The following is a 27255-nucleotide window of genomic DNA, read 5'->3' as shown; positions in this document are numbered from 1 at the left end:
AAAATGTTTCAGCTTTCACACATCTGGAGTAAACAATGTTTCCAATTTAACACAGAAATAAAATAGGTTCTTGCTTCTTTTTAAGTTGATTTTTTGAAAAGCAATCATTTATAAAGATTGCATCAACATCCATTAGCAGAGGAAGATCCAACTTTATTGAAACTGCTTGCATACAAAATATATTGCACTATAACCAAACAAATGTCAACATAAAATCCAATCTGTTGTAGCTAATATGTACAGAGAATATTGCCCAAGAGCAGTTACATTACAAGGTCATTCTACCTTGGTTAATTATCTACAGTATTTTAAACCAAACAGCTTACAGATGATGTGTGCAAGGTACCAATTTCAGTTTTTTCAAATACTATACATTCCCCCAAAATAAATAACTAGAAATCAACATTTAAAGTTTGGCAATATTTAAGACTTTTTAATATTTGTTAAGTTGTGTGCAGTTTGTTGCCATTTTTATATGCTTGCTTGTATGCAAGGGGGTGGATGGGCGGAGAAAAAGCAGCAGAGAAACAAAAATGCACAACATGCAGATACAAGGGCCAGGTTTGTACAATTCTGTACATAATCACCCAAACTCCTACTGGAGTAATTTAAGAAAAACAGAATAGCTTAAAATGGAAGTCCTATTACACTTTTTTTTTTTTTTTTGCAAGTACAATTTCATTCATGATCAGAAATAAAAAGCATCCCCCACCCCTATCATGGGCAACTAAACTTAATGCCAACTTCAGTAACATGTTTTGAATCTACTTGTACACGAGACCTTGTAAGACTGTTCTGTTTCCAAGGCTGTTGAACTACACTATCCCTGAATTTTTCTAAGTTTCACATATAGAAATCAACTTCCTTTCTCATCTGAGACAGATTCCAAATTTCAAACAAAAATGTAGGGGAACTAAAAAGAAAGCTATTCTTTAAAATTGGTCCTCTGGCCAACAGCAGGCACAAACTACTAGCTTATGAACAAGTTACAATTTGTTCCCTCAGTAACCATGAATTGTTTTAGTTTATCACAAATGGAAATAGGTTTAAAAAACAAAACAAAAACAAAACAAAAAACTTCTCTTGTCCTGTCTGAAAAGGAAACAAAAACAAAACACACTATATCTCAGTAACACAATCTGCCATTATTTCAGTGCAAAATAAATTTTCTGTTCTTAAAATTGCCTAAATGGATGTTTATGCAAGGAAAAAAATATGGAAAGCATGCATTCTTCTAATAAAGTACTAATTGTTGGAGAAGTTTTGCTACATATATTGTACATTTAGTGTTTCCAACTCAGCTTCCCTGATTTCTGCATCCAAATATAGTATTCCTACCTGCCAAGATATAAAAAAGGCACAGATCATACAACTTTTTGCTAAGGAAAATGACAATTTAGTTACATTACACATATATCGAGAGGTTCACTAAAATACTGAAAAAGTGAACCAAAATGTGAACTGACACAGGACATAAAACAGAACCTTTTAATGTTTAAGGTGAGTAACTCCTAAAAGATTGAAAACAGAAGCCCAATCTGATTACTGCAAACACTATTTATTCTAAAAATTGAAATTTAGCAGTGATTTTGACCAATTCATTGAAATGGTACAACTGAACAGAAATACCTATGCACAGTTTCATTATTTTATAAACAAACAAATGGATTATTTCATCGTTTGAAGTGCAATATGTACTTAAAAGCATTTTTTTCCAGAAGTTCAAGGTATTTTTAATGCAAGTAAAACATCTTATTTTGAAAAAACTGCATACTGATGTTTAAAAAAGGCGAAAAGAACTTTTTATATTCATTTCATGCCCTGCGCCATCTTGCCTACTATTTGTCTTTGGCCTAATAAGTTTATCTAATGTGGAATAAGTTTTACTGAAACAGTTTAGGAAATATAACTTCTCAAACTATGCAGTTTAGGGTACTCCATTCACCAACGGTTGCTGACCATCCCCGCTGTCCGACTTCTCTTTCTTCTGGTTACGATCTTTACCCGTGCGCAACCGGCTACCTTCATTGGAGGTATTCTGTGATGTTTTAGTGTGGACACTCCTTTCATTATTGCAGTCAATTCTGATCTGAAACAAATTAGAGTTATATAAAGCATACCCCTTTGATAATTTAAAAAGGAACATTTATCAAGACTCGTTGGAGAGCACTTTATCTAAGAAGTTCTTCCCCTTCTTCAAATAAAATATATTCTAGAAGTGTGCCGTTAAAAGGAACCAAATTTATTTTTAATACTGTTCAGGCATTTAGGCTTGTACAAAGGTCAGAACTTTCTGCAACACTTGACTGTATGTATCATAGCTATTAGTAATTTTGCAGGACTGGTTTCCTAGGCAAACCCAACAAAACCTGGAATTTACCTTCCAAATAAGATGGAAGTTGATCTTATACAGGTAAGCATTTAGTAGTTAAAGCTAAGCAGTGGTTTATTTTTGTATATTTTTAGAAACAGGATTTCTAATTTCTAAAAATGCATTTCAGAGCTTTTATTAAGTCAACTGTTCAAAAGTATTACTCTACTTGATCCTTTGGGAATGATGGAGATTAAAAACCTAAATAAAATTATTTTGGGTGGTACCAAATGGTGTCTGTTCACTGATGGACGGTAACCACCAGCGGAATTGGGGGAGGCGACGACAATTTTAGGTACCGTATTTTTTGCACCATAACACTCACTTTTTTCCTCCTGAAAAGTAAGGAGAAATGTCTGTGCGTGTTATGGAGCGAATGCCTACGGATGGCATGCCTACGGATTTTCCTCCTCTAAAAACTATGTGCGTGTTATGGTCGATTGAGTGTTATAGAGCGAAAAACATGGTAATTCCCATCCCTCCTACACCAACTCAAAGTGTTCATTCTACCCAGTCAGATTTAGGGGCACACAAGGGAATGAAGGAGGAATTGCTAAAAATTAGCCCTCCCCCTTGGGCTAATGAACATCTTCAGTCATTGGTAGTAATATACCATTACTGAGGCAACTTCCAATGACCAAATGTAAAGTTGCAGAATTGCCGGGGTGGGTGGGACTCTTATGCAGACAGGGATAGGTGTGCATGGATGCATCACTCCATGACTATCAAGAGCAAGTCCATTTATGCAGATGCTGATGAGTGCATAGGTAATAAATAAATAAATAAATAAATAAACAAATGATTTTTTTACCTGAAGTGATCCATCTGCTGTTCTCCCTTTAGTATCTCTTGAATTACGTTGACGGTTATCTGTTCGCAACTGTTCATCATTTCCTGCACATCAAAAATGGATTTTAGAAAAGTCTTCCCTGTTATTGTTCTTTGGATCTTATCGTATTTTCTGAGTATAAGACAATATTTTGCTTTAAAAAATTAGTCAAAAATTGGGGGTTGTTTTATACACAGATGGTGAATGCACAGGGGTTTGTGTTCAGTGCAGGCTTAGTGGTGGACTGGGCAAGCTTGTGATTGCTGAAGAAAAGCTCGACGCCTTTGTCCAACCTGATCGCTGCTGTTTAAATATATGGTACTAAATATACCGGTGCTTTGATTAAAAAAAAGTGTCGTCTTGATACATTGGGGTGGGGGGGGTATCTTATGCATGGAAAAATACGGTACTTTTTAAATAGTAAACTGCACTGAGTATACTGGTAGGAAAGTGATATATAAATGTAAAAAAAGGAATGCTTTACATTTCTGGTGGAAATTAGATGTTCACACATTAAGATAGATAAAAATCATAAAACATTTTAGGGAAATGAGTCACAGAAAAACCTCTAATCAGTAGCTTAGGGTGGGACCTATAGCAAACCTACCTTGATATGCCCCAAGCTGTGCAACTTTAGGGACATATATTGTGTAGGAACAAAACAGCTTGTTAATTGGGCAGATTTGGTGTCCTTCTTGTGAGTGGACAACAGTATTTAATGATATGTATTTCTCCTCTGTATTCTCTCACTCCTTGCTTTCTGGAAATTCCAGTTGCTATTTTGCCTCTACCATTCCTCAGTTTGCATGGAATATGGTTTGGCCCGATTCAGTTTTAAACAGGTTTTTGTTTTGTTTTGTTACTGCTACAATGTTGTTCAGCAAATCTACTAGCTTCATTTCTTCATTTCAGACACACACCAGCTGTACAGGACATGATCAAGAGCTCTAATAGCTCATCTGCCATGTAGTATCATAATCATTTACTCACCTTTGAAACCTCCCCGACCCCTTCCTCCTTGACCACGTGCACCTCCACCACGTCTTCGCCCATCTCCTCTACGAAGGTAGCTGTCACGCTCTTCTTCTGCTGGGGCTAATGACCAGTCAATAAGCTCATCTCTGTGATCAGACTCTGTTTCAGAAGCATTTGATGCTTCAGAATTAGCTCCTATCAAAGTTTAAAAAAACCAAGACATACCACAGTCTATTTTCACAATATTTTAGAAAAATCCAACCAACTGAATGACCCACCAGTTAAAACTAGCCTCTTTCTAAAATATTGGTTTCATATAGTTTCTGTAATATTTCTCAGCAAGGGCAATGTAAAAGTAAAGTTCTAGTCTAGATTAATTTAAGCAGCTTATGTGTTTCAGAAAAGGGATCTCAGCTCAATCCACTAGTGCTAAGAATGAAGAGGAATTTATTATATGAGCTGCTGTTTAAAATTTGCTTTGACATAGCTGCAATAAGAGTCCTGATTACATGTAGCATGTGTGAAGAAATTGTACAGAACGGCTTGTTAAGACTACTGCAAGTAGTGACAAGAACAATGTGTAGACTGACTTATATTCACAACAGTTTGTAGACACTGACCAATACAGCTCACATGACAATGTCAAAATTTCAGTAAAAATAAAAGCTTTTCATTGTGTTTTTGTAATTTGTTATACAGCACCCAGAAACAAATGAGAACCTCACTATCCAATTATGGATAATGGAAGAGGTAATTTTTCCTTCTGGATAAGAAATTAGTATCTTTGAAGTCAATACATTACTTTCAACTTAAGGTACATTAGTACATTAATAAAGCTAAATTTATAGATGTTCAATCTGTATAGTATTTCAGAATGGACATTAAGACATAACCAAATGAACCTGACAATGAACATAGTAGGTGTCACAACTATTATGTAGAAGTCACATTTATTTCCATATCTGCAACTCATTCACATTTTTAGACATACTCAACCACATAACAAATAAAGGAACATAACAAATCAGAACGGTACAAGTCTGAACAATCCAAGTTACCTACCGGAAGCATAGCCTGGTCCACGTCTCCCATGCCCTCTGTTTCTGTAGGGTCGGCTACCTCTTCCAAGGCCTGGACCATCATCAGTCATGTATCCTTTTTCTTTATCTGTGCGGTTTGGTGGTGGTCTGGAAGTGGCCCCAATCTGTCGAAGCTGTTCATCTATTTGCAATCTCTCTAGACGCAGTTGATCCACTTCCTATAAATAGAGAAATAAGTTACAGGACGTTGCTGCCATTTTAACCAATCTTATTAAGTGTCTTAGAGGTTTGGCTTCTTCCACAACTGGCTTAAGAAATATATGATAATGTCAGGATTTAAACCAGTTAGCATTGTAAGGAATTCTGTTTCCTACATAGCTATTTAACATCAGAATTTGAATCAGCTTAGAAACTCAGAAAAATATCACAAACCATTGTTCTAAGCCAGGGGTGGCCAACTCTCAAGAGACAGAGATCTACTTTCAGAATTAAAAACTGGCAGTGATATACCCCTGTTTTTCTGGGGTTCAGCTCAAAGTTGTGGAGCTTTTTTGGGGGAGGAGGAAAGCCCCGGGGTTTTTTTTTGTTTTTTTTTTTGGGGGGGGGGGTCCAGCTCGAATCTGTTGAGCTTTTATTAGGGGTTAAAAAAAAGCTTTTTTGGGAGGAAAGGCTAGGGACAAAGGGGTAAAGACACTCACAAAAAGATCACTATGGATCAAAACAGCGGCAGAGAAAGCTCCAGAAAGCTCCATCTTCCCTCCCAGAGATCATACAGCTATGGAGGGGGGCGAGGGGGGCAGGAGTCAGTTTGGGGGCACTAAGGAAAGGGAGCCAGAGATCGACTGCGATCTATCAAAACCTCACAGGGATCTACCAGTAGATCACGATCGACCTGTTGGACATTGCTGTTCTAAGCTAACTTTTCCACTCCCCACGAAGTATGTTCATTTTCCTTACCTTTAAATAGTTGAGGTGATAATCCAAAAGAACTGTGGCATTCGTAATGCTGTCCTTGGTTCCCACAAAGACAAAAGGAACCATTCCCTAGAAAGAAATTGGTGAATCAGAGATCTTCAGGTGCAAAGCCATAGCGATTGCAATTTCTTTAGGAAAAGAATGAACATTCCTAGCTCTATCGATACTCATAACTTTCCAGATGGCATTTAAAATCTATGTGAATTTTGTTAAGCAACATAAAATACTACAAGCAAATAATAAAGTATCTGTCTCCAGGTGGTTTACATAAAGACTGTGGGTTCTTTCCAACTAAGTTCTACTCAGAGTAGATTCACTGAAATTAATCGACCTAGGTTAGTCATGTCAATTAATTTCAATGGGTCTTCTCTGAGTAGAACTTTCGATACAATTCTATAAAATTTATTCATAATAAAGATAACTCACAACTTACATGAGGGTTACATTCTGGAGATGGTGCATATATACAAAAAACCACGCTTTGGAACTGCCCCTGGGAGAGCAACCTTATCTTCTGGAGCTGTTGCATTGAATAGGCCTACCCTCCAACCCGCAAGCGAGGAAGAGCTTAAAAGCTCTTTCTGAGCGGGGGAACTGCACAAAAAAAAAAACCACTCTGCCTTTCGTGTATTTAATCTGTGTTATTTCTACTGTGCAAAGTTGAAATCTCACATGCAAGCAGTTGTGAGCTACCTGTATATCTCAAATAAAGCCAAGCAGTGTACAAAAGAAAAAGAAAAAAACAAGTCAGTTGAGGAAGGTGTAAGCTAACAAAGGTTTAAAGAATTCTTTGGCAGTCAGTACTATCTCTTCCTCATGAATTACTTGAGGAAGGGGATTCCAGAAAGTGGGTGCTATCACTGAAAAGGCCCACTTTTGCATTGTCCTAAAGTGACAACATGCTGGTCCTGAACTGACCAGAAGTGTTTCCTCAGAAGATCTTACAAATTAGCTTGATCTGTACTGTGGGAGGTGGTCTGCTAGATATCCCAGGATAAAATCAACAAAACATTGAATTTGGCTCACAAGTAGGCAGCAGATGCTGATCTCAATGCTGAGTGTGCCATGAGCACATCTGAAGTTGCAACTTCTGAACCAGGCATAAGAGTATCCCCATGTGCAGAGCACTGAAAGTGTCTAATCATGAGTTTATCATTGCGTGGACCATCATGGCAAGGGTATCCCTGTCCAGGAACCATCAAAGTTAGCACACCAACTGAAATTGGTAATAAACGCTCCAAGACAATGAGGCCAGCTGGGTTTCTAGAGGTAGCAACTGGTTGAGCAGCAGAGTCAAACTATGCACCAGCTCCTTTAGAGAGAGTAAAACTCCATCCAGAGCTGGTATACAACTCAATTGCTGGGCCTGGAAACTGCCCATCCACAGTGTCTACACGTTGTAAGAACTTAGTAGCTGTTTGGGTATCTTCAGCATACTGGTGACACCTTGACCCAAACCTCCAAATGAATGCACCCAACAGCTTCATATAAGTATTAAATAGCAATGGGAATGATGAAAGGGACCCAGGCAGAGTCGTCCAGCACAAGGTGGGAGAGAACCTGTACAGGAATGAAACAATCCAAAAACAGTGTTCCCAACTCTTAGATGCAAACCAGATGAGATGAGCATGGGCAGAGAGCATATAGCAAGCTGCATACATCTTGTGTACATATTCAGACATGAGTAACTGCAACAGATTCCATAAAAAGGGACAGGATGATACGCTGAACACTTCAGAAACTTTATCAATGGCAACACTTAGCTTCACATGGAGGCAGGCAATTATCTCCTCAGATTGCCTTGCAGAATTTCAACAGTGGGCTTCTGAGGTTGACAGGACACCCATAGCAGCCCCAATCAATTTCTCTGAGCAAACACCAGGTACAACTCTCATCGCCCAGGAAAGAAGAGAGGGGGTTTCATGTTCTGGCGATTCCCTGCAAGATGTGAGGTTACAGGGAACCAGGCAGAGGGTCTTCTCAGTAGTGGTGCCCTCCATGTGGAACATCCTCCCATCAGATGTCAAGGAAATAAACAACTATTTTACTTTTAGAAGACATCTGAAGGCAACCCTGTTTAGTTGAGTTTTTAATATTTTATGTTTTATCAGGTTTTTAATATTCTGATGGGTGCTGCCCCAGAGTGGCTGGGGTATAAATAATAAATTATTATATTATTATCATATTGAACATAATTACCCTTGTGGCTCCGGACAGCGCTGGCCCCTGGCCTATAGAGTGAGATGGGCGCACAAACCCCAGAGTCTGTCAAGACTGGCCCGCTCGGGCGGGGGTACCTTTACCTTTACCTTTACCCTTGTGGACAATGACTCCCCTTCAGACAATCTAATTTGGATTGGTGATGCACTGAGTACCTAGGTGGGCAAAGCTGGGTCAGATAGATTTTAACCAGCTGATTCATCCAGGTCCTAGTAATATGTGGCAGGTCTGTTCCCTTATCCAGAATCAGATCTGAAATTTTGTTAAGTACCGGCCTGGTGTTCATCAACAGGACCAGCAGATCAGAGGGCACAATAGTCCTAGGGGAGTGGTTACCCTACTTAAATGACACATTACATTTTGTAAAGTTAGGGAGCAAAGTCCAGAAGGATTTGCAGCCTTCCCAAGAGGAAAAAGACAGTTCAGTGACACCTCTAATTCCCCTACGCCTCCAAGGGGAAAGGGATGAACATAATAATAATAATAATAATAATAATAATAATAATAATAATAATAATAATAATAATAATTTATTATTTATACCCCGCCCATCTCACTGAGTTTCCCCAGCCACTCTGGGTGGCTCCCAATCGAGTGTTAAAAATAGAGAATGGGCAAGAGATTGGGAGCAGATTGCCAGTAGAAATCTGGGTCCCCCACCTCTCCAACAGTATCCTCTCCCCAGCAAACCATGCCTTCCCCTTCCATTGTTACATGCTAAATGTACATTAATCTGTTAAAAGATGATCCTTCAGTTATCACTTACGTTAAGTGTTAAATCAACTTGCAAAAGAAGAGAAAAAAAACGAGGGGAGGGGAGGTTCAATGTTACTTACCTGCCAAGTTTTGAGTTCAGGTTTTTGCTTTCTCCCTGCCACAGTTGATGACACAACTAACGCCTGCAGTGTAAGGAATGCAAGTATTAGTGATGTCATTAAATACATAGGAGTTAACACAGAACCTTCAACTCAAAACTTGACAGGATATAAACACTGCAACCCACCTTTTAAAGAAGCATTTGAAAACTGCAAATAGGTATATGCCTAATTTACACTATACATTAGTGTGCAAGTATCTCTCTGCAGTAGTTACTTTCTGCTTTTTGAGATATATGGTCACCATACAAGCACTTTATAGTTCCAAAGAAATTATGCAATGGGCCAATGCAACAGATTTGTGTTTTAAATATTTATTAGTACATGCTTTTGATAAAAAACCAAAGGCAAGTGACAAGTATGCTATTGGCACTAACTGTACAATAAAAAAAATTACAATTGTACAAAACTGTACAATTGTACAAAACTGTATAAAAAAATTACAATACAATTTTTTTGGCTTAATACCACCACCAAACTTTGGACTCAATCTATTAAAGTTCTGAGCCCATAAGATACAGCAGGATATAAAGACCATCACCAAAACCTAAGCTGTGAGATATACTTAAATTCTGAAATGGAAATACAACTCTCGATGTTCCCATACATGAATCTGTTGCTCTTTCAGAACCTAAAAAAAGGAAGTCTGTATTATGACCTTTAAGATGCCTGGGTTCTAAGCCAGTCTCTTTCACAATTCTCCATTTCATACCCGCCCCCCTCCTCAATCAACTAATTTTTTATGTCCATTGAGCAATCCTCATTATACCTTTGAAAAACTTGGGATTCACACAAGTCTGCTGATACTGACTTGTATGTGCATGGTGACATTTTACTACACAAGAATTTATACATGGAAAATGGTTTGTTATTAATGTACAGGACAGAGTGGATAAAAATCAGCGATTTTTTATTTATTTTTTAAAAATAATATTTTTTGTATTTAAATAGGATTTCTTTGACTTAAATCAGATTTTTAAAAATAAAATGCTTCTGGAGTAAAAATCTTTCTAAGTATAGTTTTCTATTTAAGTTACATTATGGTCCAAAGGCTATGCATCAGGAAATGAGGATTTGTTTTAAGTTTTTCATGTGTGCTAAAACTAAGTTGTTGTTTTCTAAACAAAAACATTTAACCACACCAGTTAACAAACGTGTATACATATGCTACAATGTTATTGCTTTAGTTAAATAAATTGCTTAAATTGTTATTAAGGAAATGATAATTTTTCTCCTTCCAATAAAGTACAGCAGAAAAGTTGTCCAAATATAAACAGTTTACTGATTAAACCTCACAATAATTTCATAATTATCTGCCTATGTATTTCTAATAGTATAACCAAATCAGTAATTTTTAATATAACTGTAAAAAACTACTCTGAAAATTTATTATTCCTAAAATAAAACCTTCCTCTGGTTGTAAATATTAAGATTATACCAGCAAGAATGAGTCTTTCTGTATAAAAAAATTAAAAATGATTTAAATCAATTTGATTTAAATCAAATCCACCCTGGTACAAATTATCCAAACATAATAAAGGAAAACCTTCAGTTTTCAACAATATCAAGCTAATGTTATCAGATAAGCTACTCCGGGGACTTGCATCCTGGTTTAAATTTCACCTCTGCCATGGACCTGCTGTGTATTCATGGGGAAAGTTCCCCTCTCTCCTAATTCAAGGTCTTAATCTCTAAAATGGAAATAGCGACCTATTTCACCAGGCTAAAAATAAGGATAACTAATGGCACTTTTAAGTACAGTCATACCTCGGGTTGAAGTAGCTTCAGGTTAACCATTTTCGGGTTGCGCTCCGTTGCAACCCGGAAGTAACGGAGCGCGTTACTTCCGGGTTTCGCCATTCGTGCATGCGCAGACACTCAAAATGACGTCACGTGCATGCGCGGAAGCAGCGAATTGCGACCCGTGCACACAGGTTGCATTTGCTTCAGGATGCGAACAGGGCTCTGGAACGGATCCCATTCGCATCCAGTGGTACCACTGTACAATGAAATATTATTCTTAAAACAGAGGTTTATTTAAAAAGATCAAACATAATTAGGCAGGGTTGTTTACTTAGAACCTATATGCATAAGTTTTATAATAGAAATGAACAGTGCTTAGGAAATTGCATCTGTCCCCCCACCCTCACTAAATATGAAACAGCATATAAACCAAGTCCACTTTATTTCACTTCACATACCTCTTCCTGTGGAATATTTTTATCATTTTCAGCCTCAATTCTCACTCTTACAACACCTGATTTATCCACGATCTCTTGAATAAGTTTTCCATTTTTTCCTATAACTTTTCCTATTATAAAAACATATACAACATGGAAAATTTAGGGTTTTGCTCAGACAAATAGAAATATTAGCACAAAAGATCTTTCAGCAACTATCTGAAAGTTTCAACCATGTGTTGCTACAGAAAGTTTGCATACCAACCACTCCCTTCCATGAGGCTTGTAAGTGAATTTGGTTGAGTGCACATAGAAGCTTCCCTGTGAGATTGAGAACCATGCACACACACATGCTCCATCTTCATTGATTATCGTATTTACGCTTTTCTACTAGCCTATGGCTTAAAAAATTGGACTAACTCAACAACAAAAACCCCACATTATTACAAAACAGCAATGTACATTCATCTTAATCCAAATCAGGTGCTCCAGATGTTATAGATCATGATTAGCATAATGATTTTTTTTAAAAAAACACAATTTTAAAAACAGTAACTTCAATCGCATATCCCCATTTTTAATCAGTTTATCTCTTGAAAATGCAAGTATGCTACCTGGTTACTGTAACTAGTCTTCATACAACCCTATAACTTGCAGTTATTTGATCCTCATGCACTGCAGGATTATACCTACTTAAACGCAAGAGGCAGATTTCTGTTTGACTCTAAACTTTTAAGAATATAAAAATAGGATAATTAAGTCTACATCTCTCCATAACAGTTAGCAGAGGGTCTTGGATTTTTGGGTGTGTTTTATTAGATATAGTCATTATTGTAAACTACTTTGTTATTTTTATGATATATTTTTATAAACAAAATAAACTTATAACATTTATAAATAAACTAATTAATTATGAAACTGAAATCAAATTCAAATATGTTAACACTTATTTCAATTAAACAAAGTAGTTCTTCCAGCTTTTGGGGTGCAGAATGTTAAGTAAGCAAGTGCTGATTCAGTGGACAAAATAATGTCTCTCTCAATGAGGAAAAGTAAATATTATGCTGTTTAGTTAGCAAGTCAGGTGTTCATAATTTGAGAACTGAAATGCTCAGATAGTGGAAAGGCACAAAAGAGGAGCAAAAAGTTATCCATATGGGCTTCCTAGATATTTGTAATATGCAGGATGGCATCTCCTGGCTCTAGTGCATGTGATCAATTGCTAGACGCTGGATCCAGTAAGAGACACAATTAAGAGATAAAATATATCACTTGTTCTATTACTTAAAATGCCTATTCCAAAAGCCAGGTAAATCCCCTCAGTGTTAATACAGAGAAGCATCTTTTAACTCAAAGCTGTCTAATGCATGGTTTTGAGAAGCTATGTGTGGACTTTTTATGGTGTGTATTGTTAGGATGTTAAACCACAACACATGTATCACAACTGAAGCTTAAAGAATACTATAGCCATGTTTCAAATAGTCTTCTGATCTTTCCAAGGAAAAGAGCACTGACTTAGCTTTTGAACCAACAGTGAACTTTTCTTGACCTTTTTCTTTTTCTGAAAATACCACAATTAATTGGTAGTTGATGTAATCATGAGCTCATATATGTTCACATTCACTTGCTTTGATATCGACTAATTGGCTAGCTTTGATGTTATCCTTATCTGTGGGGTTTGGCTGCTGGGCTCTGAGAACGGAAATGGGAAGCTATCTGAGATTTGGGTATTTGCCACCTATGCCCTCATTCAGTCAGGTGCAGTGATGGGAAATCAGGCCAAAGTGGTTATGTTGCTTTGTATCTAAAGTGTGTGAATGTTTGCTTGGGTATGAACACACCATCTCCTTGCTGCGGTTTCTGTAAAGTCTAGCAAACCTGACAAGCTCATAAGCATGTACTTTTCTTTAATAAAGTACTAGAACGTTGGCATTTTTGAAAACATTATGGCATTTTTGACATCCTTCTTTGGTATCCCAGCACTCGACTACTCCCTGTTTTGGGCCTTAGGTTCCGAACAGCTTCAAAATCATAGTTCAAATCAACATACCTACTAAGTTTCTGGGGACTTGGATGACATCTTCAGCAAATTCAAGGTAACTTCTTGCCCTCTTTACTGCATCTTGATCCTATAGGAAATACAAATAAAATGGATGTTAAAGGGTTGCAGTGTCTTAGAATCAGAGCTGTGTTTGTGTTTGTCTGTGTGAGAGTGAGAGAGAAAGAGAGAAACAGATGCAACTCACCTCCCCATAAATATGGAATGTACAAGTGTCTTCATCAAGATCTATAGCTGTCACACCTGGTACTTTCCTGGCTTGCTGAATATTAGCACCATGAGTGCCAATGGCCAGACCCATTAGATCTTCACGTACAATGAATTGTTCATGAAATCGTGAAGCAAGCTGCCTTGAACTCTGTGGAAAGATGCATTCTTGGTCAGAAATGAAACTTTAGATAAAGGTAAAGGGGCCCCTGACCATTAGGTCCAGTCGTGACCGACTCTGGGGTTGCAGCGCTCATCTCGCTTTATTGGCCAAGGGAGCTGGCGTACAGCTTCCGGGTCATGTGGCCAGCATGACTAAGCCGCTTCTGGCAAACCAGAGCAGCGCATGGAAACGCTGTTTACCTTCCCGCTGGAGCGGTACCTATTTATCTACTTGCACTTTGATGTGCTTTCGAACTGCTAGGTTGGCGGGAGCAGGGACCAAGCAACGGGAGCTCACCCCGCTGCGGGGATTCGAACCGCCGACCTTCTGATCGGCAAGTCCTAGGCTCTGTGGTTTAACCCACAGTGCCACCAACGTCCTTTAACTCTGTGGAAAGATGCATTCTTGGTTAGAAATGAAACTTTAAAAGGTAAAGGTAAAGGTACCCCTGCCCGAACGGGCCAGTCTTGACAGACTCTGGGGTTTGTGCGCCCATCTCACATCTATAGGCTGGGGGCCAGCGCTGTCCGCATACACTTCCGGGTCACGTGGCCAGCGTGACAAAGCTGCATCTGGCGAGCCAGCGCAGCACACGGAACGCCGTTTACCTTCCCGCTGGTAAGCGGTACCTATTTATCTACTTGCACCCGGGGGTGCTTTCGAACTGCTAGGTTGGCAGGCGCTGGGACCGAGCAGCGGGAGCGCACCCCGCCGCAGGGATTCGAACCGCCGACCTTTCGATCGGCAAGCCCTAGGCACTGAGGCTTTTACCCACAGCGCCACCCGCGTCCCAAATGAAACTTTAGAGGAGTGCAAAATCAGCAAAGTTCCTCACGCTCTCTTTGAGACGCCTTAAAAAGTACCAAATAGAATCAGTTAAGCTAGCAAAGCAATTACGTGTGGAAAATCTGTTAGCATTTTAAAGTACCGTAGATTCTAGCATATAAGACGACTTTTTAACCCCGGAAAAGAGGTTAAAAAGTTGGGGGTCGTCTTATACGCTGGGTATGGCTGCAGTGGGCTCCGCTCCACGCCGGGGGAAGCTGCCTGGCAAAGCTGCCCAGCAATGCTAAGCCGGCTTCGCTGGGTGGTTTCCTCCCGGCGCGGAGCAAAGCGCACCGCCCACTGCTGCTGCTGCGGCAGCTTCTGAAGGAGCAGTGGGCGATGGGCTCCGCGCCGGGAGGAAGCCGCCCAGCAAAGCCGGCTTAGCATCGCTGGGTAGCTTCCTTCCGGCACGCAGCCCATCGCCCACTGCCGCTGCCCAGCGAAGCTGCCGAAGCGTATAAGACGACCCCCACCCCCAAATTGGCACCTAATATGCCGGAATCTATGGTATTCACCATTCCAAAAGTTGAGCTAGGTTCAAATTATATGGTCTCAATAGTTACTGGTAGGCAAGCCTGTAAAATGGAAACTACAGTGGACTATTTCAAGGGCTACTGCTAGCAATGAATTAAATATCAAAGTGTTATCTACCTCTTTAGGACAGTAGGCCAATACAGTCATACCTCTGCTTACATATCCCTCTGGATACGTAAACTTTGGGTTGCGAACGCAGCAAACCCAGAAGTGTATACCACCTGAAAACTCTTCACAGAGGTATCAGTAGAGCATATACAACTTTAGTAGAGTTTCAGTACAGTTTTTTTCAAATAAAAATGGATACAGTACCTCTAATTGTTTGCTTGCTTCTTCGTTTCTCATAATCAATGATAACTTGGTGCGAAGACTTCGAAAGTGCATATCAATGAGCATATTTGCACGTTTTGTTGTTACCTCATCAATAGACTAAAGAATTTGGGGACGGGAGGAAAAGAGATCTTTGATCAGTATCACATCCAATGTAAAACAGTTTGAATACATCAAAAGCAGAAACACATACCAAAATTATAAGCTGATGGGCTTCAGAATCATATGTGACTGAGAATGCCCCAACTGCCTTCTTGAAGTCCTTGTGTGCGGATTCCTTAGCACACCTAAAACACAAAGTACTTAAAAAATTCAGAACGTTCATTTAATGGAACCATCTCATCGTAAAGCAATCACAGGATTGCATGAAGAACAGTATCACCTAGTATGCTTTGCACCATAGTGTGAGGTAAGAGAAGAGCTGCCCAAGAGCTCCACTGTGTTTCTCAGCTGACCTGCCCTTATCACAAGTAACCATGAAATGCCACAGTCTAGCAAAAAGACCTGAGTCACGTATGATATTTAAGTGACTAAAAGTGAAATAATTCACAAGCCTCCAACAGTAGTTAAATTTATACTTACATATTTTCATTTGGTTTCAACTAGTTAGGTTATCTGCCCCATACATGTACAGGCAATTAAATAGTGACAGGTGAGATGTGGCATCCTAATCATTCATATTCATGAATACATTGCAATGAATACAATATTTTAATTAAATGTTATGTTGCTGTACACAATGCCTTTCAGGGCTTTCAGAACTATCTAAACTGCAATGCATTTGTAAACATCTTTGTAAAAGTCATGCATTTGTTGTTACTGGAGTAGAACAAAAACTATAATGAGATGGTATTACAAACTTTAAAAAATGGATTAAAACTCTTTATAAAAGATCTTTATACTCACATTTGCCTTAAATCTTCTGGTACATCAAGTCTGATTTTATGAAACGTATCCTTTGTTGCAGGTTTGTTGGGATTCACAGATCGTAGGCGCTCAATTGTGACAATTTCATTGTAGGTAGCATCACAGGCTGCATATTCTATTACATAAAACTAATTCAAAAGAACAAAATTGTCTAAGAGAATGTTTAACTGAGAAGTGATGTGTGCTACAACTGTACTTCGAAGGGGTCTCACTTACTTCTGGGAGAAAGTACATTTTTTTTTGCTTTAACATATATTTAAGGTAAAAGGTAAAGGACCCTGGGACGGTTAAGTCCAGTCAAATTTGACTACAGGGTACGGCACTCATCTCCACTTTCAGGCTAAGAGTCTGCGTTTTTCCACAGACAGCTTTCCTGGGTCATGTGGCCAGCATGACTAAACTGCTTCTGGAGCAATGCAACACTGTGATGAGTGCCAGAGCGCACAGAAACACCATTTACCTTCCTGCCGCAATGGTACCCATTTATCTACTCACAATGGTATGTTTTCAAACTGCAAGGTTGGCAGGAGCTGGGAAAAAGCAATGGGAGCTAACTCTGTCACACAGATTTGAATTGCCAACCTTATGATCGGCAAGTCCAAGAGGCTTGGTGGTTTAGACCACAGCGCCGTCTGCATCCCTTTGACAGATATTTAAACTAGGGTTCTAGGAGGAAATTTCCAATAAATTGGAAGTACTTGAAAAGAGACCCACAAGAACTTGAAACCCAAAAGCTACACTTAACATGTCAATCCCAGAATATTAAAATATATATATTCCTACCTCACCCTTTATCATTCTCACTTTAGCCAGCCACCAGCAACATGGTTCCTTTTCATTAGCCCTGGAATAAACCTAAACAAAATCACAGTGTAGAATATCTTATTATTATGCAGTAGACACAGTCACAGAATATGACTCCTAATCTCAGGGTCATGGGTTCAGGTCTCACATTGAGCAAATGATTGTATTGCAGCGGTTGAACTAGATGACCCTCTTGGACCCTTCCAACTCTACAATTCTATGATCTAGTGGAAAAACAGCACACCACACTAATAATGCTCCCCACTATACTGGAAATTAGGAGTTGAAAAGAGATTATTATTCATATTCCCCTACATACCACTGAGTTGCAGCACCATAACCATTCTGCTGTATTAAATGTACATGGTCTAGCCATATTCAAAGCCATCCTGCACTTCATCTGGGTGTGATCTGGAAGCTAGTTTTTTCAAGGCAAGTGTGTTGGGGAAAGAATCTGTAATGTATATTTTCTACTCTCTTTCAATAGCAAGTTTTCAATTTCTAAAATATACGGTGTTTCAAAAAACCAAACTGAATGCATTAAGAGTCGGTTTGAGCAGTTTCACAGTTATACTTTGGTTCTTCATACATGTTCAATGAATACATGGAAGGGGAACTGGATTGTAGCATCAGGCTTTGCCTCAGCCAGTGTGAGAAAGTTGAGAATGGCTCTGAGCAGGTTCTGTACAACTATATGCATATATAGTTTGTACCAGACAATACAGTTGTACATGGTGTAAACAGCTGAATACGTGCAAACTGTGGGACAGCACCAGTGGGCACAATCTTACCCTCAACAAATTCATTAAACATATGGGGAAAATATGTGATTGCTGAAAGTCTGTAACCAAGTACCCAGAAGTAAGCCAGTTGTTACTCAGCTGGACTAACTCCTAAGGAGACATGTAGAGGATTGTGCAGTTAGGAATTTCCAAGTAAAGCTTTTAAACAAACACTGCAGTTCAAAAGATTTTGGGTTATTGGAAAAGGTCTGAAATATTTGTAGATCAAGTAAAACCGTGCATGCTTTTAGTTTAATAAAAACCAGGCAAATAAGCACACTATGTTAGAACTATATCAGTTGGGGTCAATGAAAAGTTTTCAATCCTCAATTTTTTTTAGAAAACCCACAGCATTGCTTCAAATCCAATGCATGCAAGCTGCTCGACGATTAGAGCCAAGGGCTAGAGACTGAGTAACAGGTTGCTGGATGTTCCAAGTTGAGATGCAAAAGAATCTCTGCTGGACATGAACTAATTGCCCAACATAGGGTTTGTGCTGAAGTGCAAATCAGCAGCAGCCTGGCATCAGGATGGGTTAAGACAGATCTCTATGAGAAGCTCTCGATGCATGTAGCATGTGGGATTGAGGCTACAATTAAGGAGAGACATGCAACAGTAAATTATCTCTGATGGGTATAGAAAAGACGGTTTATAGTCCTGTTTCCACTGAATTAGTGAAGTTGTGGAAAATAACCAGATTTATTCTGTTAATATTTCTTTTTCTACTTACAGTTTTATTTCTAGATTACCTCAACCTGGCAAGCTATCTTTCTAAAAAAGCAATTAAAAAATTAAACCCAGAATGATGAAAGTATGGCACTTTGGGGTTCTTTTGAAGACCTAGCTAGCAGAATTGCATTTTTTGCTAAAAATGATCTCCTTGACACTTCTGGAGTCTGCATGTAATATCACTCATCCTGCATACACCATCAGCTGTCAACTAGTAATAATGTAAGATTCTCAATGTGAAAATCTAAGTGTAAACAGAAAAATGTTCTATTTTGACTGCATGCACACCTGTACCTTTATGTCCACACACTGACATCTACTGTTTTCCTGGATTTCTTATGCCTGTACGATTTCTTTTGGTTTAGATCTTTTGTGTGATTGTTTCTTTCAAATGGATTTTTAATGGGTGTGAATTGCTTCTGATGCACACTGCTTGAAAAAGTAGCCTAAAAACGTTTTAACAAAGACTGCAATTATGTTCCTCTAAAAAACCTACAACTTTATCTATGTTTTCCCCTGACCTAAAAACTTCAATTAAAACAGTTATTACCTCAACTTCATCACTCTCATTTATATCTTTATTGTAACCCACAGGTGGAGGAAACCTGACATCATGGAAAGGAATCTGTCTCTCTGGCTGCCAACTGAAATACAAAATAAAAGCAAAGGCTATTAAATAGTAACTGAATCAGGTGAAGCAGAAAGTACACAACATCAATAAAGAACAGTGGCCAGTGATTACTTACCTGGACCCTAACCCTGTGAGCTGGAATAATCTGAACAAATTCAAAATTATTAGGAGTCTGCAATGGACTGATTATATAAGCTAACTAACTTGGAAAGAGTGTTAAATGAGGGAAAGAGATGGATTTTTATCTTTGTAATTCTGAAATAGTAAAAAATAGCCTTTTAAAAGTGTAACCAAAAGCTGTTTTACTCATTGTCCCAGATAAATTTCTTTTGACTTATTTGACAAAGTTTAAGGCAAACCAGCACAATGGAAGGCCTTTGGACTAACTGTAACTTATTTCCTGACAGCTTGTAGTCCCCCACCAAGAATGTAAAACACTAATTTTCTAATCTTTGTTTAATGCACTCACTAATATCAAAAATAGAATAATGGTTGGATCATTATGACTGCACAGCTTCTCCTTCATTTTAATTTTGAGTTTAGTGAAAATATCATGCTATGGGTTGCTGAGGAAAAAAGTGAAGTACTGTAATAAGGTTGTTGAAAAGTCATTACAGTGGTGGAACAAAAAACATGTATGAAAAAAGTTTAAAGAGGGATCCTATATGGTGCAGATTGGCAGGCGAAGATATCAGGAAGTTTATTTCTCATCAGTTTCTGATAAGAGCTGAAAAAATCTTTGAAACAGAGGCAGAGGAAGAACTTCTAGACACATGCTTTTCTATTTGCATTATACCTAGTGTTATAGAATGTTTTGAAGGCTCGTGCACAAATGTGTATATTGGAGGTGCACAACTCAAATTATTATTATTAATTTGAGTTGTGCACCTCCAATTTAAAATGCCCCAAACTGTATAAATGCTCTCTCCAATCCTCACTTTCAATGCATAGGAGTAATAGTCATAGCACAACAGCTTCTTGAACTAACTCCAAAGGAGGAATCAACCTTAGAACAGTATATTGACAGTTGAAGCACTATTTTAAGTCAACACAAAATCACAAACCCTAACAAAAGACATCAAAAAAGGGGGGGGGGGGAGACAGATTTCAGAATATTTATATTTTCCTTCATTAATCATAGTAACTTAACCCTTAGCCAAAAAAACATGTCCTGATTTAGGTGCTCTTAAGACTTTCAGGTTTGCATTGTTACATGAAACAAAGTGTTAGACTGTTAAACAGTTAACCTCCCATTTTAAGCGATATCGCAGAGAAGCATTGCAGTATATTACCAAAAGTAATGTGAGTTGGCAGCAAAAGATGAGTGCCATGAGTGAAATGCATCACATGAACATTTCACTGATTTCAATAAAGCACATTTTGGTTAGAGCTTATCACTTTGTCATACAAGAGGTCAAGACAGAACATTTTCACAGGTATCATTTGTAAGTCACAATAAACCAGAATTAACGGTTTACCCTGGCTGCTTCTTTCTGGTATATTTGTCCCCTACATGAGAGTGCATGGAGAAAAGAAAACACAATTCCTGGCTTAACATTAAGGTCTGAACCATGGATTGTGACTTGTTTCCTATGTAGCCTGGCAGGGAAGAGACAATGAGCCAAGAAAGGAATGTTCATGAAAAACCATAAACTATGGCTTCCTAAGTTCAGGTATGCAACTTCGTATCTTGGAGCAAGAAAGAAATGCAAAAGGTTAGCATTTGAAGGTAGCTTTCAATGGAGCAACTGAACCTGCAATTGATATTATTTTCTTAAGAATAAGACTACTTAATTATAAAACTATCTAAGCAGTGTAAACAATAATATTTATACATGTAATTCGTTCACCAAAGACAACTAGATTAGTGTGTTAAATCATTCAAGAAAACAAATTTTAGTGTTCAATAATGTTAAATGCTGAAATGGATTAATCTTTAACAGACATGCTGTTTGTTTTAATTCATCTCCCTATATAAAACTTCTCAACAATTCTTCAGGTTATAAACTATTCTACAGCATTAGGGAAACGTCTCCCCCACATGGAAAAAATATCCTAGTACCAACCTACATAGTCATCTCTATGCACAGAACTCTTCAGCTATGGGTATAAAGGGGAGGAGTTATTTAAGTGTACAGCAGCTCATTTTTTCCCATGTGCTTAATGGTGAGGATATACTTGTGAGAAATTAATAGCATGCATTTGCCCCCAACATTTGACCAAGTGCCTTCGAGTTCCAAAGAAAATGCCAGCAATGGCAGGCAACCGCTTCTGTAAGTAGTTGCAAGCAGTGTTAGAAACCGAGATATGAAAGCTAGGAGCTAAATGGCACCTTAAACCTAGGTTATGGGTGCAAGAACAGAATGTCTAGGCGTGCTTTTTAGTAACAAGAATACAAAGCTGAAAATGAATGAATTGCAGCTGAAATATTATGTTCATTTTTCACATGGTCCAGTCCTTCCCCTGCCCACCCACCCCTAATATACTTAAGAAGGTTTCTTCTCCAATCTTGAGAGAGTAGCTGGAAATGAGGCAGAAAAAGGTCCTCCTTTCCTTCCACTCTGCAGTTTTAATCAAAAATATTAGGCCCAGAGCTCAGAAACTGCTCATGCTAATGAAATTCCCTGTCGAACAATGCACCTATAACAATGGGAGTTTCAAACACTGGTTGCAAGGCTGCAAGAGAAATATTTAAGTTTATTCACTACCTCAATGCCACAACATTTCTAAACTATGTAAAATTCATAAGTGCATCTCCTAAAACTATTCAAGTCAGTACCAGGACCATACGTACTTATTTTCAAATGCAACCGTTATTGAATCTTCATGCACATCCTTCACAAAAGCCTGCAAAAGAGAAGTGAGAATTTACAGGTATTAGTATTGAGATATCATTTAAATACAAACTATTCTTAATGGTATAATATGGAAACTCTGAACCCTTATTCTAAATGCAACAAACTGGCACAATATAGCAGTTGGTTAGCTATGCTAAGAATTTATGCACGTTACATGCATGGAAGAGAAAAATGACAAATGCAAAAGGGTACCAAAATATATGTATGGCATGCATAATGTTATTACGAATACCGTATTTTTCGCACCATAGGACGCAGTTTTTCCATCTTAAAAACTAAGGGGAAAAGTCCTATGGAGTGAATGCAGGGGGGGAGGCAAGCAGGAAAAGCCCCCAAGAGCCACACACAAGCTTTGCGCGGCTCTTGCGGGCTTTTCCACAGGAGGGAGAAGGGACTGACGCGGCCAGTCAGTCCCTTCTCCCTCCTCTAGAAAAGCCTTGCGCAATCTCTCCAGTCATGGGAGGCTGCGCAAGGCTAAAGAGGAAGCATGGGCAGCGAGTGCGATCCATCCCGCTTGCTGCCCGGGCTTCCTCTTTAGCCGTGCGCGCCTCTCCAGCCGCGGGAGGCTGTGCAAGGCTAAAGTGGAAGCCCGGGCAGCGAGCGCGATCCATCCCGCTCGCTGCCCGGGCTTCCTCTTTAGCCGTGCGCGCCTCTCCAGCCGCGGGAGGCTGTGCAAGACTAAAGAGGAAGCCCGGGCAGTGAACACGATCCATCCCGTATACAATAAAAACAGATTAAACAAAACACAAGAGAAGGAACTAGCATAGAAGAAGAAGAGAAAAGGGAAAGAGGGAGGATACAAAGGTAGATCTTAACCCTTGCCTCACCTGGGAGCTTCTCTGGGCAGGAATTCCCTCGGCTTAAGTGGGGTGAGGGAAGAGTGGCAGGTAGGGGGGTACCTACCTACCTAGACAGTGAAGCCACATGTCTCTCCAATGAAAATTGGGAGTGGGCATTGTGTGAAGTGGCTGTGGATCTCCTGCCGCAGAAGTGTAGGACTGTATAGAGTTGGGAGGGCCACCCGAGGGTCATCTAGCCCAGCCCCCTCACAATGTAGGAATCACAGCTAAAGAACGCCAGGCAGATGGTCTCCCAACCGCTGCTTAAAAGCCTCCAGTGGTGGAGACCCCCAACAACTTCCGAGGTCACAGATTTGCAGGGTTGGAAGGGAACCCCAGGAGTCATCTAGTCCAGCCCCGGTGGACAGCGGGCACAGTCCATCCCGTTGTGCAAGGCTACAGATGCTGCTCAAGGCTAAAGAGGAAGCGCGCAGCCTGTCCATTGCTCTTTGGGGCTGGGGGGGAATAATTTTTCCCCCTTGATTTCCCCCTCTAAAAACTAGGTGTGTCTTATGGTCCAATACAGTGAAAAATACGGTATGTGACAGCAAAAAGTTTGTTTAAAGTTAGTATTTAAAGTTGCAGATTTACTATCCAGTCACCCCAGAACATCTTTGCTCAAATGTTTAGAAAGTATGGTATCACACACACAGTGAATAAGTAGTTGTCACTATTTGAGCACTAGCATTGCAAGATTAGGCTCAGAGAGGACAAATGTAGCTTCTGAATTTTAATCTGGAATCTTTTCACAAGTCCTCCGACTCAGAAAAAGCAACCCTCCACAGCGGTCCTGAAATAGAAAACTTTTAAGAACCACTGCATGCTTCCATAGTATTATAGGCAGATGTTTTTATTTAGTTCTATTTAAGTAACTTGCTGATTGTAGCTGGATTCAAATTAATTTAACTGTACATATTGCAGCTGAAGAGCAGCATTAATAAACCTGTACATTTAGAAAGTAAAAACACACCTATTTCATCGGAATGAAAGAAATAGTATCAGAAACCCCCACTAATAACTATCAATGGTCTTGTTTGGACACAACTATCTTGATACATTGAAATTAACTGTCTTGTTTGGAAATAACAAGTAGGTAACTTTTGCAGAAACCAATTCCCAACTTCTTTCTTGCTTCTTTTGCATCGTTTAAATAGAAAATTCCATCAAGTGTATGTGGCAGGCAGCTTCCACCTGAACTACTGTTAGGTCTGGCCCGTTTGATTGGTTTTATATTCTTAAACCATGTGGTCATTTAAGAGGCTAAGTATTAACTCTTTTTGTCAAAGTTGATGCAAAAAGAACAGAGAGAAGAAACAATGCCCAAATATCTACTAGTGTTAAGCATTAAGAGCTACCTTCTAGTGTTTATATAAAAAGTGAAAGTTAACAGTGATAAACTATTTTAAGCACAAATGTCTTCTAAGAATCTAAGCAGATCCTAGCTGCTCAAGTTAGGATTTTTAGTTCAATTTCTATATCAACTGCAATGCCTAGAGGACTAGGTATGCCCTAGGTATTGTTCTTAGGAAAACTAAGGTTCAGAAGTTGATGCCACTGAAACCTTTGGAAATTACAGATAATTGAATTAAATCCACAATAAATGATACTTCATGTTCCGAATGTTGCCATTAAGCCAATTTCTCCACTATCAAATGGAATATGTCTAAACTCTAATATGCTAGCAGCTGAATCACAATAATTGTGATTTTGATTTCAATAGGGCTAAAACAGGGCAGAGGATGCCTGAATAATTTGGTTGAGAATATTTTGTGAAAGGAAAAATAAAAAGAACCTTCAGCCAACTGATACAAATGTATTAACAGTTTGAAGTTAACTATTGATTTGTTGCAGAAGCCAACCTAAGACCAATGCAAGTTTGAACCACAGGTGCAAGAAATAGTTGAAATGTACACAAATGCTTAAACCAAGAACAAACTTAGATGGTTTCTAAGGTGCTACTGGACAATTTTTTTATACATTTCAGCTGTGTCAGACCAACACGGTTACCTACCTGAAGCAAGTAATAGTGTTAGTTAACACTATGCAAAAAGGTGCTCATGAGGATTCAATTTTAAAAAAACTTTTACAAATTTTGGGTGCACTTGGAGCAACAAAGACTGGGCATCTCACCATGTATTGCCACACTCTTTCAACTTCACCTACTAGAATCCCCTCATCCAAGTTAAATGTCTCCTGCAACTCTTCCTCAAAACCTACACTTTCCCCCACTTGTTTCTATATTTAACCAGGTCCCCAAATACACCTTTAAGGCTTCTGGGATGCATGCCTCAATCATCCAGGGAAAGAAACCACAGCATCACTAGCCTCCTACCCTCTCAACTCCTTAACCCCCTTCATCAAAACTAGGTATCCCCAACTCAGCTGGGTTAACTACTGCCCAACTCAGACACCTACTCTTTACCAAAACGACCCCATGAGCATACGCATATAATATACAGACACCAAAAATGAACTGCATATACCACCAATATTGGCCATTTGGAAGCAGGTGGGATGTTTTTCATGCATTTCTTTTTTCCATATTAGTTATCCTATCTATGTCAGGCAGGTGGGTGTGTCGTCTGTCCGTCTGCAGTTTTGGGTTGCCGTGCGCTGAATAAAGCAACTAAAAAGTACAATTGATGACAACAAAAACCACGGACAAAGTGCGCGCACACACCCTCCCCGCCGCCTGCGAGGCAGTAAGAGATTCCAGTTCCTGGAAGCCCCAAGGAGGGAGCCCCGTTCTCTTGCTCGGGGTCTTTGGCGCTTCCCATTTGGGGCGCCTCTGCCCGGCTCGCGGCAGGACCGAGCTGCGGGAGGAGGAGCGGCTGGGTCCGATGCACTTTTTTTAAATCACGCTTTAAATTCGTACGCCCACCTTCCCTTTGCAGACCGCGGGGCGGCTCGCGGCGCAAAAAGGCGGTGTACAAACTTAAGGAATAGTAATGCAAGATGGAAACACAAAACGCGTAATAATAATAATAATTAAAACACAGACACAAAGCAAACCATTAACTCGCCCCCCCCAAGGCAACAGGACACCAGTCAGCCCAAAGCCTGAGGGAAGAGGAACGCGCAAGGTGGACGCGCCCCAACTCACCCTAATCAACTCGTACCCCGGCCGCCAAACTGAGAGGGGCCAGGGCTCCCCCCCAAAAAAAAAACAACCCCCGCAGCCCTTCAGCCACAGGGGTCTGTTGCCCATCGCCAAAGGGCGGCGGTGGGGCGAGGGCGCAGGTGGCGAGGTCGCCGGAGGTCCCTACCTGCAGCCCCGGAGCCCCTTTGGCGAGTCGGGCGCCTGCCCCCCACCCCGCCAGGCCGCCCCTCCGCTTCCCCGCCAGGCCGCCCCTCCGCCGCCCGTTACCTTGTAGAAGGCCCCGTTGGAGCCGCGCACCTCCACCACCAGCTCCTCCATGTCTGCTGCCGGGCAGGAGGCTGGGCTGGCGGCGCTGGAAGGCCCTCCTCGGCTGAGGCAGCCGGCGGCGCCCCGGCCGCCTGCTCCTCCTTTCTTGTGGCCTCCGGGCTCCGTGTCCCTGGCGGGCGCGTGGAGCAAGAGGCGGCGGCGGCTTAGGCCGGCGAGCGGCTGCTGCTGCTCCTCCTTCGCCTCCTCCTCGACGCGGCTCGCCACCACCACCGTCGCCGCCGCCGCCGCCGTTGTCGTGGTGCTGGGGGCTGGGGCTGCCGAGAGTCGCCGCCGCCGCCGCCCGGAAATGAAAGCGAAACGGTCGCTGAGGGGAGGACGCCTCTGAGGAGACTGAAGCCGGAGCTGCTGCTGCTGCTGAGGCGACTGAGGAGAATGAGGCGGGGAGCGGGGGAGGGGCGCCGCCGCGGGCCGCCCGCTTCGAATGTAAACATTAAAAACCTGGCGCCGTCACGTGACGCGGCGGGGCCCCAAGCAGGCGGCGGCGGCCGGAGAGGCAGCAGTAGTTAGTGCGTGCGGCGGAGGCGGAGAGGGGGGGGGTAGGGGGCGGCGGCAGCAGGGGAGAGGGGTTTAAAAGGCCTCGCGACTGCGCCTGCGCGGAGGCAAGAGCGCGCGCTCGCGCTCGCGAGTACGGGGCTAACCTCGCGCGCCCTCTCGCGAGAGCTCCCGCGAACGCCA

At 40.5% G+C, this 27255-nt stretch overlaps 1 protein-coding gene across 3 annotated transcripts; it reads right to left on the bottom strand.

Moving 5' to 3' along the window:
* Window positions 1-132: 132 nt before the first annotated feature.
* On the bottom strand, window positions 133-27121 carry FMR1 (fragile X messenger ribonucleoprotein 1). 3 transcript variants are annotated; one of them, XM_082207638.1, is made up of 16 exons: window positions 26521-27120; window positions 22251-22303; window positions 19376-19469; window positions 17294-17365; window positions 16490-16638; window positions 15777-15870; window positions 15566-15682; window positions 13712-13882; window positions 13516-13594; window positions 11487-11596; window positions 9247-9309; window positions 6173-6259; window positions 5238-5433; window positions 4191-4370; window positions 3183-3265; window positions 133-2089 (listed from the first exon to the last, which is right to left on the bottom strand). In XM_082207638.1, the coding sequence occupies exons 1-16, from the start codon at window positions 26569-26571 to the stop codon at window positions 1928-1930; spliced, it is 1761 nt and encodes a 586-aa protein (XP_082063764.1). In that variant the 5' UTR covers window positions 26572-27120; the 3' UTR covers window positions 133-1927. The 3 variants fall into 3 exon arrangements, with proteins under 3 accessions (XP_082063764.1, XP_082063765.1, XP_082063766.1); XM_082207640.1 differs by having other exon boundaries at window positions 2047-2084; window positions 26521-27121; XM_082207639.1 differs by lacking the exon at window positions 9247-9309.
* Between the last annotated feature and the right edge of the window lie 134 nt (window positions 27122-27255).

Source organism: Podarcis vaucheri, assembly GCF_965113315.1.
Source record: "Podarcis vaucheri genome assembly, chromosome: Z".
Taxonomy (NCBI): Eukaryota; Metazoa; Chordata; class Lepidosauria; order Squamata; family Lacertidae; genus Podarcis; species Podarcis vaucheri.
Note: the sequence above shows the minus strand (reverse complement) of the source record. Positions and strands in the feature narration are given on the sequence as shown.